This window comes from Grus americana, chromosome 4, assembly GCF_028858705.1.
Source record: "Grus americana isolate bGruAme1 chromosome 4, bGruAme1.mat, whole genome shotgun sequence".
Taxonomy (NCBI): Eukaryota; Metazoa; Chordata; class Aves; order Gruiformes; family Gruidae; genus Grus; species Grus americana.
The window spans coordinates 67,332,355-67,349,671 of record NC_072855.1 but is presented as its reverse complement, the minus strand read 5'-3'; the positions used below and the strand labels follow the sequence as shown (position 1 = coordinate 67,349,671).

At 38.5% G+C, this 17,317-nt stretch overlaps 1 protein-coding gene across 6 annotated transcripts in view; it reads right to left on the bottom strand.

The window, feature by feature from the left end:
* The window catches only part of SLC10A7 (solute carrier family 10 member 7), a 150,673-nt gene that overhangs the window by 94,686 nt on the left and 38,670 nt on the right, over positions 1–17,317 (bottom strand). For 4 of the 6 annotated variants that reach the window (XR_008577066.1, XR_008577065.1, XR_008577064.1 and 1 more), the window contains one exon: positions 5,586–5,624. Coding sequence is in view for 1 of the 6 variants with exons in the window: in XM_054825109.1 (XP_054681084.1) it covers positions 5,586–5,624 (39 nt within the window). In the remaining 5 variants the exon portion in view is untranslated. Of the gene's footprint in view, positions 1–4,679; positions 4,775–5,585; positions 5,625–17,317 lie in introns of those variants that run through there. The other 2 variants (XM_054825110.1, XR_008577067.1) reach the window with 2 other exon arrangements.

Here is a 17,317-nt window from a genome sequence, read left to right as displayed (position 1 = left end):
GGATGTTAAATAACAATGAGAGAACTGAGTACCAGCCACAAAATAAGAGAAAGTTACAGTAAGGCAACATAAGTGGCTCCCAAGATTATTTAAATTCCACGCAAACCAAACTCTTCCTGCCAGATACGTAATATCTGGTCCAAACACTCGCTGCTGCCGAGATCTGCCATTCCCTTCCACTCATGCAAAAACCCATCCTTCAAGGCTGAGGTGGCTTCCCAAGTGGCTGATTAACAAGGAGAACTTGCTCAGGACTTTGAGAACTACCTGAATCAAATTCGCAGCACAGAGAGGCAGCAGCACCACTGTACTGCTCCACAGAGGAAGAGACGACCATGTCCAAGAGTGCGGTGGCACACCATAAAGCAGCTCCACTCTGAAATTAAACAAGACTGAATCTAGAATTCAGCACCTGTTGTGAACAGACTTCCTGGCAAGATTTTCTTGTCAACAGCTAGCACACAGCTAGTAAAAATTGGAATCCCAGATGACTGTTCTGCCCCTTTTCATATTGCAAAGACACAATTAAGAGAGGAAAAAAAAGAGGTATACAAACATTTGCCTGATTTTAGAAAAATATTTACAATGTTTGTGCTAGAAATAATTAAGCCAGATAAGGATATTTATCCTAGAAATAACTAAGATAAAAAAGTGATAATAAAAAAACCCAACGTAAACCGAAACCATTCAACATCCATTAAGGTAAAAATAAAGTAAATAAATTCAGCCAATCGGTTATTTCCATACGAGTGGATTTCTTTAAATAGTAATGAAATCATTGCTAAAAAATCCATTGTTATTAAAATAAAAAAGTTGGCTCAGCCTACCAAAATTAGATTTGTAAGTTGCTGGTCATTCCCATAATTAAATCTGTGTCACAAATTTGCAAGAAAAATGGACACTATGACTAATGCATTTACTTGCTGCACTAGTGCTGTCAGGCTGTGTAAATCATTATGCCTGCTAAAGCAGAGTAGATAAGAATTCCATACATTTTCATTAACCAGCTAGGCTTTGTATATATGCGAGAAGCTAACTTTCACATTTCCCACTAGCTTTAGCTTTCATTTGGAAGGCAATGTAAATAAAACACTAGCCTTGATCTGATTAGCCAAGTGGCTGCTCCAAAAATTATTTGGGTTTTTGAACAATATGAACCAGCTCTATCCCCTTAAAAAGATGGTCAGATGAAACAACAAAACCAGACATACTTAATTTGGGCAAAGGAGATTAATGAAATGATGGGCACCTGGAATAGGTTCCTTCCTTCAGAGTGGCTTATGTAGCCTGGACACAAGCCTTATTTCATCCCATAGGTTTCACTAGAGGAAGCGAAGCTAATACCAGACAGCACCATGAGAAGTCTCAACCAACACTTTCATTTTTGGCTGCTCTTTGCTCTGTTTTTTCAGGAGCACAAGGGTCACCAGAGCAAAGTCCTCTGAATCCTCTCTTTTCCTCTTGATTTCCTGTCACCACAGACCTTTAGATTTCAGTTACAGTTCTTTGTTTAAGGTGAAGCTGATGGCTGTTCCTTTCATACTTACTGTTCATAACCCCAAGGCACCAAGGAATCGGACAACATTCACTCACATCACAAGCTGGATACTCTCATGCGTTTCCAAGCCCACTGTCTCAAGTGGAAAGGAGATTAACGAGAGACAGAAAGAGATTAGACAAGGCTGTTTCTAGTCTAGCAGTGCAGAGCATTCTGTGAGGACATGCTCTGCTAGACTTCAGGCCCTCTCCTTCTCCCACGCACGTGGCATTACATTATCACTGCAAATTGAGTTTAGCTCTTAACCAAGCATGTGTCTCCACTTCAGTGCAAGAACAGCTTCAATGACAGGCTATGTCTCCGCGAACTTAAAGCCAAGGAACTGAGCAACCCAGGCAAACACCACGCAACAATCATCAGCACAGCACGTTTTGTAGTATCCTGCCCACTGCCCTGCGCTTTGGACGTTAACAAGCACTATTTTTCTGTTGCAGTGCAACTTTTAGAAGTGGAATAGAAATGCTCAGGAAGCATGGTGATGTGTACAACATTAAGAATCTCAGTAGACCTACACTTAACATCCCAGACAATTTTTTTAGCCTTTAGGTGCAGACGTATCCCCTCTCCTACAAGTGGAAGCAGCTACCTCAGTGCTTCCTATCTCAGCAGATCTTGGCATGCATTTGCATGCTTTACAGTAGCAACCTTGCTGATAACCAACTACCCAGCATTAGTAAAATGCTATCAGATTTTATTAAAACCCCATTAAAAGGAAAAACTGAAATCACTTATGTTCCACAATTATTGTAAACCAAACTGTTTAAACGAGGGGAGGAGATAATGATATTAACTACCTAACTCAAAGCAATCCTCTGTGGTATGATTCTAAATATTCTCTTGGCTGAAATTTATGTAAATTGAATTCATCTATCGTTAGTTATACTAATCTAGCTACATAAAACACACTTTTCTGTAACAATTAGTTCTTTAAAACACTGTGTTTTAATTAGACCTGGGACATTATTAAACTAAGTGTAAATATGTACAATATCATTCCATGCATTGTTTTGCCTGCATATTTAGAGGAATATAGGCTTTGGTGGCATTTAAAAGGAATTACTTTGCAGTTGGTTGGCAGTTTTCATAAATCTCTCTTACCAGTGAAAACACCTCCAAATGCTTAATCTAAGCATATTTCTGCTCATCAAGACATATTTGGCATTTCTATATTTTGTGTATCACAACGTGTTCCTTTTCATCTGAATAAGCTCATCTCAGTCTCATTCTAACATTATGCTGAGCCTTTTCCTGCAGACATTTTTTCCACAGTTTAATTTAACTTCTCAATTTCCTAGTCTTAAAAAAAAGAGAGGAAAAAAAAAAAAAGAGTTAAAAGCATTGCACATCTTTCAGCCCTTTTAAATCAGCTTGCTTCACACTATCATACACAGACACTGGCCCACAGGGCATAGTCTGAGAAAAGACAACATACTGTCCTCCTGGCTTTGTCAGGGCTACACGCAAGTGCAGCAACCCGCCCGTGTGCTACACATTGTAAGACAAGGAACATAAGAAAAATTGCAGCCTTGCCAATGGTCAGATCCTTCCAAATTATCTGCAGGACACGTATATGGTTATGGTCACAAAGGTATGTAACTACATCTAAGCCTATCCACAGACAGCACATCATCAGACACATAAGAAAAATGCAAATGTGATTTAGATTCATCATGAATTAAAGATATAGGAAATAGGATCTCCACCTATAGCCAAGCCTGTAAGTTAGCCACCCATATAAACTGACGGATTTCCAAAAACACAGCCAGGGCCCTCCATTATCCTCTCAAACAGGCCAATTATTTTCGTATTTATAGAACAGTTTTGACTTCAAACAAGTGTGTGTGTGTGTGTGCGCACATATATACATATATATGTAAAATGTTTCACCAGTTGTTCACAGAAAATTTACAAAGTAAATGACCACATGCTACTGATATTCAGGAGCTACTCAAAGGCTATGTAGACCTCCACGCCTGTGAAACTGGTAAACTACTCTGGCTATTTATTACAGTCCCTGGCTTTCTATCACCTCTTTGCATTTTCAGTCCTCTGTTTGATACTATCAACTATGTAACTGGGAAAGTTTGTAAGAACAAAGCTTTCAGTAGACATATTTGTGATTTATTTTCTGTCACACATACATAGTCCCTACATAATCGTGATTTCAAACTAGGATACAACAATTAGTGTCTAAGTGTTTGTACATATTTGTGACTTAATAGTGGACACTTTCTTTATACTTTTATTTTAAAAAAAATCAGTAATTAGAAAAAAAAATCAGCTGGTATTGTTGTTTGATTCTAGTTGATCTTTAGTATTTTTGAAAAGTCTTTCCTGGGAATTTTTTTTAACAAAAATGTTTACTGCAATGCTGCTCCAAGATTTCGTAAAAATATGAAGCAAATAAAAAGTGAAATGAGGTAATTATATGCAAATGGCACTTTCCGATGATCAGTTCGTGGAACTAAGATCAAAACCAAAATCAGGAATATTGTATGAACACACAAACTAGCTCAGCTTCTTTAACTGAGGTTTCTTCAAAGAGCTACAATCAGGTTCTAGAAATTAAAATATGTTTATGTTGCTTTACTGGGAGCTGGCATGGCAGTCAGATGCTCTGGGGCCTAAATTCTTATTTGAAGTCAAAAGACATTCTCCTAATGACAGCTGAACTGAGGCCTTTTGGGTATTCAAGGAAACCTCCTGAACCTCCTGAAAGCTAGGGACAGCAGGGAAACTGGAGCTCGTGCCAAGCAACAAGAGAAAATGCCACGCGCATACAAGACTTAAAAGTTGCTCTAACACTGGAATTCCAGTTTGGGGCAAAAAGTACCTTCTTCCCATTGGAGTGGAACATGATAGGTGACAAAAAGGAACAAGTATTTAGGAACTGTTATTTTAAAAACCTGAATAGTCATCTATACCCACAAAAACTTACAGCCACCCTCCTAACTTTAACCTGGTCCCTCATAAAAGCAGTAGCACAATGTATAGCTTCAAAATGCCATGCAATTTTCTCTCCTGGCAGTACAGCTTTACATACTTAAACTCCCAAACTGCAGCTTTTCATAAAACAAATTATGCATAAAAGTGAGTTATTTTGTACTTGCAGTTTTGATTTTAATTTCCTAATTTGAATTCTTTTGTCATTCATTCATTTTATACGTCATCATCCTCTTTATGGGGACACAAGATTGGCATCTCAAACGCAGACTTCTAAACATGCACAAATTTTAGTAAAGAAGAACAAATCCAATTATTAGCTGCCTAAATAAATAAAACAGTTACAGTAGCTTGCCTACATACAAAGTAATTTGTATTTAATATTAATTTATGTCTCTCTAAACAGCGTATCAAGAAATCTATTCTTCCTTTCTTCATAAACGTATTTATTTAGTGTTCTTTACAGTGTCCTTTCTGACTCTTTGTAGACCACCAGGCCCCCAAATACTGTTTTAGCTTTTTACAGAAATGGTTATATTTCCAGCTGGATTGATTGCTTTCCCATATCTAGCTATTTTAGTGTGTTCCTCGGAGACATTGAGTGGCTTCAGTGACAGTGAAATATGCTAAACAAATGACATGTCACTGAGTAAATTAGCATCTACTCTCTGATCAGCTGGGTCATGTTTTCTTTTCAAAATCCATGGCCTCTTGATAGGAAATAATGAGTATTTGATGGGCCTTATTAGAAAAATCAATATATTGATGCCCACATCTGAAACATCTGCATAATAATAGATTCTGTTAACCCATTAAGGAGAAAATTAAGATGTGTTTACACATTATTAATTTACCATGAGCAGAGACAATTTATTCACTACTTTTCTCAAGAGTTTAGCAAAAGGAAAAGAAATTGTAATATCTGTATTTAATGGCATGGTTATACAAATTGAAAGATGATTCAGATTTTTGCCAGCTAAATGGTACAATTCCACCAACACTAATGTGAAAAATACAAACACACCAATAGTACTGTTAAAAATAAGACTATTAAAGCACTTGCTATAAATACTGCATTACTTACCAAAAAACTTCCAAAAGCAGAATTAAATATAGCAGCTGCCTGAAGAGAGAAAAAGATAAATATCACCAATGGTAAAATAGCTATATAGTACAAGAACAAAATGTTATTCCCCCGCCCAGCAAGCTATTAGATTCTCCAAATACACACATACACAGAGACCATTAGGCAGTTAGCCACTGCTTAAAAAATTGCCAGTGGCCTCTAACTTATGAAGACTGATAGGTTCTAGTTTATGCATTCATAAATAATGTGCTGAAACGGACAAAAGCAGGAGGAGAAGAAAATCCTTGCCGGTAGACTTAGGAATATCCACAAGAACCAGGAATATAACACAGAAGCTTGGTCTTGCTGCTTTTGCTCTAATTTGCCAGAAACATTTTTATACATTGACCTATTAATTAAAATAAATATAATTTGATTTAACTAAAGCATTGCATTTTCATATAACAATTTTTAATGGAATACTAATCAGGCAAGCAAAGTAATTTAATCGTTCATCATAATAAAGTATTGACAAATTCAGATATTTCTGTAGTTTGACCAACAAATTTAAAAGAGGAAGAACAAAAAAACCAACCAAAAAACCCCACAACACCCCCACACTTCTGAGGCCAAAATGTCTAATCATTACTTTTTACTCCGTAGTCTTTTAAAATAAGAAAATAAACGATTTTGATAATGACTTTAGAAGTGTGTGCGCTTACCTAAATATCCAGGCAATATAAAGTAGCAGTATTATTTCTTAACATTAACTCATTAAATTCCAGGAAGTTAAAACTTGAGTCTTGAATAGCTTTCCCCAATTACCAAGAAAGAACAGAAACTCTTGTATGGCAGCCAGGCTGATGATGAAAAGCCACACAGCAAAGGTAAGAGGAAAAGGAGAAGGGAAATCTACCATTTACACGAAGATTTACAGAAGACTCAAATTAATCACCCTGGACACTTCCAGCCACAGATTAATAACAAGTGGATGCTAGCGAGTTTAGCAAGTTTGAATAAAGTCCAAAATCAGAGTAGGAGCTGTAGCTGAACCTGCCTTCTGCTCCATAAGAGGATGCAATGAAAATGAATGGGTAATGAGATCCTTGGCTCTAGAGAGCTTAGCTTTCTTATTCAAGTTCATAATTAATTCAAAGCTTTGATAATTTCATTAGATTCCTCCTCTGCTGGCCCTATCAATAAAAGATGGCACTGGACCACAGCTCCTCAGCGGCCCAAATACAAAAACAAATGCAGAGTGGGAAACCTTTGCTGACTTGCTTACTAACAGGGACAATGGCATATGGCACTCCATGTTGCGGAGGGAGCATCTGAATAGATACAGCTAAATAAAACATTATAGTTGACAGTTGTAAACTACAGTAACATATTTTAACACCTCTTCCTCATCAGCATTCCTTTTTTGAACACAAAAAAAAAGAGGCACAAGTCCAAGCAGCTCCTCTTGCCAGAGATCACAGCTGAAAGCAAGAGTATTACTTAAAACAATTCTTCAACAAGTGTGAATTAAATCAGGATTTTCTACTTGTATTTGAAGCTGTGTGGCTGATACTTTCATGTGGCAAGAGACACATGCATTACAGCCATGCACAAAAAATTACTACAAGGGATCAGTTTCAATACAAGAGATGTCCTTGCAGGTATCTTTTGTTAATATATCCCTCTTAAGGTTCCTGTTATCATTATATTAAAAAAAAAACATTAGGTTTATCAAGTCTCTTGATAAGGTATTTGTTGGACATGTGCCATTCTTTTACACAGACTGATTGTATTTGACCACTTCAATCTGATAAAGATGCAGAAAGGTCCCTTTTATTACATCCTGCCTCTGAACCCATGAAGGAGGATCTAGACTTACATTTTTAAGCACACTTAAAGATCTCTTCCTTGCAAAACAGTCTTTGCTATATAAAAGAGTGTTAAGATCTGAAAGACAGAAGCATCTGGGTTCCACTTCTGCACCAGAAGGCTGGGAGGAAACTTAATGGTCCCCTCCTCCCCATACAGATTTTGTGTGCAGAGTGACAGCTACACTTGCTACGCTTCTGTCTGCTACAAAGAACTGTATCACTCACCCTCTTCGGGAAAGCTGGTGAAGTCCACATAAAATGGATAGAGACCATAAAAAGTAGCCCTTCCCTCCCTCGCATACTAAACTTACCTCCTTGTCTCAAAAGGAACTGGTCCTACCAGAAGTTGGGTTCAGGTCAGGCTCTGCTTACAATGCAGGTGAGCCTGCCAGACCACATCTAGTGACGCAAGAGAAATAACTGCAGTGCTAGACAGCCCTCAACCGTTTTCCTGGTCATTTCAACAATGCACAAAGAACAAAGCAGTAGCTGGCAAGAACCGATACACTTAGAAGGACACTGTGCATCTAGTTTTAGCCACATCAGTGGCTACCAATCCTGATTTGAGGATCATCTAGAGACATGACTTTTTTTTTTTTTTTTACTTTTTTTTTTTAGGGTGGGTTTTGGTTTTTGGTTTGGTTTTTTTTAGTTTTTTACTTAAAATATGCTGCAATTCCACTTCCAGGAGAAATTCTGTACCTGGAAAGGTGGTAAAGGAAATACTAGATGGTTCTGGGGACATATATTTTGGTCATCAACAAACTTCATCCTTCCTGATCCACCAGGAAGATTTCTGGGGTTTTTTAATGTTCTCAAGCATATAATAGGTACTAAGACAACAATCTTAGACAAATTTTACAGTTCAGGTATTCAGCCAGTCACGTGAAAAAGTCGCAACTCATGACTGGTCCAGGGGTACACCAGTTTGCAATTTTTAATTCCCTTTCTCCAAAGTGTCAGAAATCATCCATGGCAGATGATTCAACGCTCATCACAAGCAAAAGAAGAAAAAAAATAAATCAAAAAAGACCACAAATTAAGCTATAATCATTCAGATGATTTGCGTCAGTGAGGGAGGACTTACACATGTTGATTACTCTATCTGCAGTTTTCTTTGCAAACAATTCTCCTGCAAAATAAACTTACAAGTAAATTTTTCTCATACCCACAAACCTGGGGCTTATATTTGTGATTCTGGTTCAGCTTAAACAAACTGGTAGTAAACGGATTCAACTGCTCCAATTTGTAATTAAACGTACCTAGTAGCATGACCCTGTAGAATTTAAACAGTTTGTGCTTCCAACTCCCTTCTATCAAGAGGGATAATATTGCCTACATACCTCACAGGGCATTGTCAAAATTAATTCATTGCTTAAAAAGCACTCTGAGATCCTTAGAGGGATGATAGAAATAAACATTAGTGCTGACACATGATACAGCTAGGCTCTTCATTTTCTATTTGAAACATTTATTAGTCACTATTATTCTATAACTTTTTTCAGTGTTTGCTCCTTTTGTGCTTCAACAGATACCAGACTATCTGCAGTCAGCTTAAATGAAACAATAAAACATGAAAACATTTAGATGTCCTTATAATACTCCAAGTTCAGATTTGCATGTGTTTGCAAACCGTTCATTGCACTAACCATTTATATGAGGGGAGAGTTCTCTATAAAATCAATGGTAAGATCTTTTCAAAAGGTAAATGCATAGCCATGTATTGAAAAGCAAGGTTAGACCACATTCAAAGGAGCAGTTGTAAGAACCAGACCAATTATTCAAGTTTACGTCAACTCAGAGACAACAAAGACTGAAAGTCACTGCCAGTACTCATAACATGGCTAGTACATAAGAGCACGTATGTTTATACTTGAGTTTAAAATAGTACACACTAGCTCCACTAAACAACAAATTTACTCAATATTAAGCAGGTACAAGTTCAGTCAACTCAGTATGGCACTGGGTTTGAAGGAAATCTCTCACTGGTCTGCACTTCCAGGGAGGATCAGCTGGCCTGGAGCACTTTCAAGTGAGAAGTACCCATCCCACCTCCGAAGGAAACCTATCTGGCAGTACTTGGCAGAAACCTTCCTCTTCCCATACCTGAGCCTAGTGCAAAGCATCATCCTTTCATCTCCAACCTTATCCTCAAATATACGTACAGAAAACACTGCTAAGATTTCTGATGATGACAGCAACAATATCCAAGACAGAAGACAGTCCTCATAGCAACAAAGGCTAGTAAAAGACAGAAGAAAAAGAGGCTGCGCACTTCCCCATGAGTGGGTGCCCAAATGCAGCAGCAAGTACACGCAGCATTCAAGTGCACATGACTGGGCAGCAAATCAAACAAGTATGCTAAGGTTTCGATAGCATTAAATACAGAATACATTCTGAACTCATTTCCTTTTCCTTTTTGTATCAAAGTAAACTATCTTGGAATTTATTAGACTAGATATCTTTTGAGATTAATGTAGCAGGACTACATTAAAAGAGAAAGGAAAAGACACACTGGCAACATTTGGAACACCTGGGTCAAAAAAACATTTTATCATTATTGGCAGGATTTGAATGAAATTGTTATGCACAACTCAACTGGCACTACAATTCCCTTTACTGCTGAGTCACAGGGAAACAGTGCCTTATAGCACTTTTTATATGCAGACCATATAAAAAAGTAAGAGGCTTTTCACCAATATGTGTATTTTTTTTAACACTAAAACATTTGATCCTTGAGCATCATTTGGCAGCCTTTAGGGAGGTCACCTTCCTAACTGTACATAACCCTACGCTTACACAGGACCTGCATCCCCCAGGCACCCCACAGCTGAGAGAGCACATGCTATGCACACTAGGACACGTCTGGCCCCAGGTCGTCCCCACTCTGTGGAAAGGACGTTCCAGGGCCAAGGTGGCAGATACAGAGTAATGAAACTAAATGGCCTCAAAATGTCTTGGAAGGAAGCAGCCTGGGCATCATACAAAGCTGCTCTGTGTACGCCCACAATTATCTGTGGTTAAAACCTTATTTTCAGACATGCACTAGTGGGATATACAGCTCAAGTACGAGGCATAAGACTAAATATCCTATTCAACATACATGGCACAATGAAGAAGAGAAAAAAAACCCAGAAGAGCAGAAAAGTTCTGGAGAAAGATAAGGACTCTAGCAGTACTACTGCAGGATTATGCAGTAGAGGACAGAGAACACAATGTGGTAGTATAACATTTCACAGTGTCCATGTTATTAATGTAAAATTTAATAGATCAATGTCTCCTATTTGACAGGGAGAAGAAAAAAAAAAAGGGGGGGGGGGGGGAGACTGAAGTGATGGAAATGATTTGACCAAAGAGGACAGAAAAGGAAATTTTATCTACCCAAAGAGATCAGTGTAGCTCGAGAAGGTGGAGGAAGAAGCCAGGACGTCAGAAGTAGCTTGAATAAGTCAGCAGAGTCCCTTTAAACAACTCCTTCAATCTCCTATTTAAAAATAAAATCTCATGTGAGTGTTACTGCAGCTCATGTCTTAACTGCTGTTTCCATTAATAAGATGTTACAGCTCTGTAGAAAGCTATTTGCCACAGCACTGTTACTGCAAACAGAATATAAATATACCTAATAAGGTTTAATCTGTGTTGCTGTTCATAACTATTCATCTGAGTTCAGACAGGAAAAATATATATATATATTCAAGTTCCTGGTTTTGAGCACTAAATTGAATCAGGTGTCCTCTTCTCTTAAGAAAATTAAGTTGCTTTTGTGCAAGAGTGTTTTAATGAGAACAGAGCCTGCCGACATTGATAAATGGGAATGACACCAGAGAGAGCATGTAAGCAGGACAATATGTGCATGTTACAGTCTTACAGGCTATTTTTCACTGACTATCCTGAATGACTTCGCTGTTTCTTAAGGGGCCTATTAATCTCAAATTTAGTTATTACACAACGTTTATTTGAACATATATTCTGTGGATGATGACAGTTAATAAAGGAAATCTTTTACAAGCTGTATTTTTACATATTGTTCCAACTGCAGCTCCCAGTCATTCTACTGTATTGATGGAATAACCTAGTTATGATGCAGCTTTAAAAAAGGCACATATATTCAGATTCTTTTCTAAGCATATGGGGACTCTTAAATAACTGTTAAAATGCATATAAAAATCCTGCTACAACATGGCAAAAATAAAAGAGGTAGTGTTAACTGCTCAACAAAACCTCTGGCTCCATAGTTGCCCCCTCAAAGGCAAAGTACATGCCTTTTTAACACTCCAGCATCATCTCTGAGAAACAAATAAGGCCTACATTTGACCCTTGGAGATGAATTCAATATGGAGTGTATATACAACAGAAGTTGTAGTATGCATCTTACACATGAGTTTGGCCCCAAGTGTTATATATGTGATAGGGCACCTCAACAGTGGTATTGCATCAAAAAAAAAAAAAATCCATAAAAACAAAACACAAAACTACCCAAAAACAGACGCTGCTAAATTTTTAGTCCAAAGAAATCTTATGAAAATGTGAACTGAAAAGTCACTTAAAAAATACTGAATTACGCTAATTTTTAGTGGAGTGGAACTGTACACATAACCTTATCCTCTTAAAAAAACAAAACCAAACCTAAACCCACCAAAAACCCTCTAAACCCACCAACCAAGGAAACCCCAGAACACCAGCAGAAAAATCCACCAATATATGGAGGGGATTATGTTTTTATCCACTGCTGTGTTCCCTGTGGCCCAACACAATTCATTGATTGCAAAAAAGATATCACCTGATCTCCAGCCTGCCTCTCTGTGCTGACAATATGAAAACATTTCTTTACTTCAACAATGTTCAGTAACCATCAGTTTTATGAAAATGATGCTGAAAAGGAATGAGAAAATGAAAACAGAATAACCAATACGCTGTTTGTTCACATCTCAGCAGGGGAATATCATTCAGAGAATGATGTCCTCTAAAACACCTCGTTGAGCCCTGGATCCGAAGCTGCCCACACTACGGAGTTGTTCCGAGCTGGGTGAGGTTGCCATCACCTGAGTACAAGTTTGTGCTGCTTCAGCCAGGCTCAGCGTTCTGCCACAAGCAGAGCACAGAAACAAGCTGGGGACTCTACTGGCAGAGAGTTATTGCCTCCTACCTCCTACTAGCCAAGTTCTTTCTGTTGAAAATCAGTCTTTCGCTCCCCCATTTTTGTAGTTCCTCACAACCATCACCGCCTGTTGATAATTATATTTACAAATACAAAACCATCCATCAAAAGGATGTCAAAAGGCAGGCTTTTTAGACACACTTATTTAGTGTATTTGGTGCTTTCCATTGAAGGATTTCTCTGTTTCACCAATACTGTTTCAGCAATACTGAGACCGAGAAAGAAAACTATCCTGCTTGCTTTCCTTTCATCAGAAATGGTAATTTCTCTCTACTGTGAGCAACTGGCATGACTCAAGGGAGTTCTGGAAGGGCAGCCATGGTATTACTCCTTCAGAGGCAGTAGGAGATGAAGACTGAAAACCAGGAGAGTATATACATTAAAGGTTTTTTCCAGAGAGTAACACCAGAACGTAAACATTTGTTAACAGCTCAAATGGCAAACATTAAGCATTCAGATCTCAGGAACGTTTGTGTGTCAGCCTGCAAATTTCCACTGATACTAATATATACATTAGTAAAAGGAAATCCATGTTGAGCAAAGGTTGGAAAGCAACACTGTCCTGTATGGCTGGATCATTTCAGATTACTCATATAAATGAGCAGAATGAAAACAAAAGTTTTCACCGTCAGTATCAGAAAGGTCACATGAAGGAAGCCAGGAGGGAAGAACCTCTGTCATCAGTTGGAATGTCCACCTCCACATTGAAAGAACCAAGACTTGGGTATAGGAGAGATAAGATGCTTCATGAGACATAGCGCACAGTGCCTGACTAGCCCAGGCTACCAGCTGTACAATGCTGAGTCACTTTGTCCATGGTTTCTTTGCTTTATCCTAAATGCCATGGATCCTCCCATACCAGATACTTATGTGGCTGCGTAGCATACAAAACTGGTGCGACACTCACTAGGCTTACCATGGAAAAAGACCTATTTAGGCTGTATCCAGAAACACAAATGTAGGCAACACACACCTTTTGCAACATCACATCTATCCCTTCAGGATGCCAAGGTAAAGAAAGATTTCCTCCTAACAACTATGGTCCTTCAACAATGAGAAGAGCTGTCACCAGAGACAGCCACCAATACTCTCACCTCGTCCTTGTGTGAGACAGTCCTTGACCAGCCATACCCCCAGCCCAGTGGTACCCTGAAGCTGCAGCTTAACCTTCCTGTCCTCCCCTCAGCTGCAGTACAAAACACAAAATTGCACTCATAAGACACAGTGCCTTCCAATGTTGGTTCCTACGTCACGTGCCCCAGTGGAGCGGTAACCTGAACATCTACAGTGGACTTTTGAATACTAATGAATGAACAGAGGCAGTTTCTCTTTCTCCCTCCTCTACTTAAAAATCGTAAATGCAAATATTAAGATTACTACCCAGTGCCAGTGTAAGCATTCAAACAAGCAGTAATTTAAAGCTGACAGACTCATAACAACACGCTTTTTCATACTGAGGACATATGTGCATAAGTACCCACAAACTCCATGCTCTAGCATCTGACCTGCTCCTCCACGAACTTCATGCAGCTCTGCCATGCCAGAAATCTACTAACACTTTGGTATGAAAACTACCCACAAACCTTACGTACATCATGTATTTGTTAGTGACTCAATGCTTATTACCTTAGCAGTGAAGACACTAGCTCTCGCACCAGAACAAATAGACTGCTGAACAATGATTTAATAAAGGAGGCTCAGCTGAACAGCGGTATACAAGTAACTCTGCCAACTTGATCTTCTCTTATGGTCAAACATTTCATAACTGTAAGTGACTTTCTCTCAAAAAAAAAAAAATTACTGTAGAAGGTATCCTCAAAAGGATACAGAGCAATAACAACCTCCCAAACATACTTTTATTTAAGTTCACATTTTCTGAGATCTTAAGCTGTGATAAAAACACTTAAAGGTCTTGTCCCCTGATTCTCCTGGAGACACATCATCCATAACATGATTAGAGGTCTAGTTAAACAATGCATCCCACAACTCCAAAGAGTATTACTTCCCTGCTGAAGTGAAATGAAAGCACAAGGCCACTTTTTAAAAGGTGCCCTTTGCATTAACTGTAAGGCTGTGCCTGCACCAGGATTTTTCTATAAATATCCCACTGTCATATTGCTTTCTGGGCAGTTAGCAGCAGAACCAGACATTCTAACTGCTATGCCATCCAAACCAGCTCCGAACGGCATTGTTATTAAAGTCCCTGTCACTACTACCACTGGGAACAGCTTCACTATTAGGAGTGCGATGCCAGGAGATGGGAAATAAAACACTAGCATGAGGAAGGCCACAGCATGGAGAGCCTGGCTGAAATACCAGCTTTGCAAAATAAAAAGTGGCCCACTGCATGGCCCCATGAACCCCGATCTCTGGAGCTCATGTTAGAATCTCAAAGAAGGACAGTTACTTTTTTTTTTTTTTAAACCCAGTCCAAAGGTTAGTCTTTACTGTAAGCCAGTATTTTATGGTACTGGAAATTCCCTTTTTATGAGCCCAGCCAAAGCTCTGCACACTGCAATATTGTGGCAGAGACAAAAAGAGAAGGGAAAGAAAAGAAGTATACTGTAAGGAAGAGACCGGCACTATTGCCACTGCCTGAAGGTAAAAAAGGAACAATCTTGACGCATGCAACTGCATTCTTTTAAATGCTGCTCAGATACTGCTGTCATGTAAATTAACAATTCATATAACTATAAGTTACACATTCACACAGTGAAAAAGTACCTAAATGTGTGTCCCCAAAATTCGCCAAAGAAGTTCGGCAGAGGATCAGCAACAACTGAAGCTCCAAGCTTTTTTTCTCTGAAAACAAATTAACTACAACATTGGTATTTACCACCACCCTTCCTCTGAAGCATGCCCAAAACATCTTTAAATTCTAATCATTTAGTTGCCTCCATTTTCCAAGAGGACTGCTATACCCTCTAATCCAAAGGGGATGGGGTAGGTGGGCTAGTCTTCATTAAAATGCAAGGATTAATACTCAAATGCCAATCAAGTCTAGGTCAGGGACTTGATCTCACAACTACTTGGCCAGCAGTAGGAGTACACCACAACTACAAAAATGCTGAAACTGTTCTTTGGAATTTTCATTCATATATATAACACAGGTATATAACATATACACATAAACATATATAAAATACATAGTGACTCAACTAAATTAACAATATTTTTATTAATTCCTTGAAGTAATTTACTTTATTCTCTCATGGGATGGAATACTATATAACCACTACTTCTCTGAAAAGGTGGAGAGAAAACATTAAATCTATGAGTTTCATGTACAGAATTCCACTCATGCTCTGTGGAGAGCAGAAGCTCACCAAGAGCTGTGCTGGGCACGAGCCTAAGAAACGCACAAGCTTGTTTTACTGCAAAAGGTCACAGACTTGCCGTCTGCGTTGAACATGCCTCTTTGTGGCACCATTCACTGAGCTTCTACAGTTTCCATTTACATCCAGAGTTGACTGAAAACTGGAATAACCAGCATAAGGGAAATTCCAGTATTTAAACATTTGCTTTAAGCCCAGGTTCCCTCCCTCAAGAATCATCACTTTTCATACAATGATTGGAATTTTCTTTTTTAACCATGCCATTTTGATATTTTGCTGCTTCCAGCTGAATTGCTCTAGTGCCTAGTGGAAGATGGCCTCTGTCTTTGTCTCTGCACAAAGCTTTTCAGCTGGTCCACAATGCAGCACTGTTATTAAATTCTTATGGTGCACTGAGAAAGTACAGCCAGGGAGATCAGTTTATCAAGAGAAATGAAAGCACAGAGCACCTAAGTTACACTGAAAAATGTGAACAATGTCAAACTGATTTGTTTGCAAAACTGAGTCAGGTTAACCTGACCTGAAACAAAATATTTACATACAGATTTTCCTGAAAGAAAGTGGAAACATTTCTACAAAGTCTAAATTGCACACACAGGGGAAGAAAAAAAAAGTTCCCAACTCAATATGGTTTGTAGCCCAACTTCTGTATTTCTAAAGCAGTTATTAAAGAACTAGATGCATATACAATATGAAAGAAAAATAAAAATGCAATTATTGGAAAAAAGTTCTTCAACTGGAAAACACTCCTTTTATAACATGTGTCTATTTTCCAGCATTTTGCTGTTAGGACTGTCTTCTCACCTTACTGATAAACTGTAGAGACACAGCCAACGCATTCTGATTTGCCCACAAAGAACTCCAAGGAGAACTTGATAAAGAAATCAGTAATTTTGTGTTAAGTACAAAGGCTCCAAGAGAACACAGATACTGCTACTACCTATTCCGTGATAGTTATTCATCACGGGCACCCAATGAGGCAAGGGGCGTGGAAGCAAAATTGTACTCCGTCATACCATTTAAGCCCAGAACATTCTATATCTACACAGTTAGACCAAAGTACGTTTACAGAAGAAATCTAGATCCAGAATTCTTCTCCACTTTGAAGTACTTCAGTAACATAAGATGCCCTATGATACCTAAGTGGACAAGACTGCATAAGTACATTCACAACTGCCAGGTCAAAAGTGGAAGAGCTGCCAACTTTCCTGCACAGCAGGAGGTCCTGATGCCACGACAGATACACATTCTTAATAGCAATGCAGAGTAGCAATACACATGAACACAAAACTAAGGAACAGAATTGGGATACACAAACAAACGTGAAGAGTAGAAAAAGTCACCTTATGCACTAGAAGCAATCAGAAATCTCATCTTATGCAAACA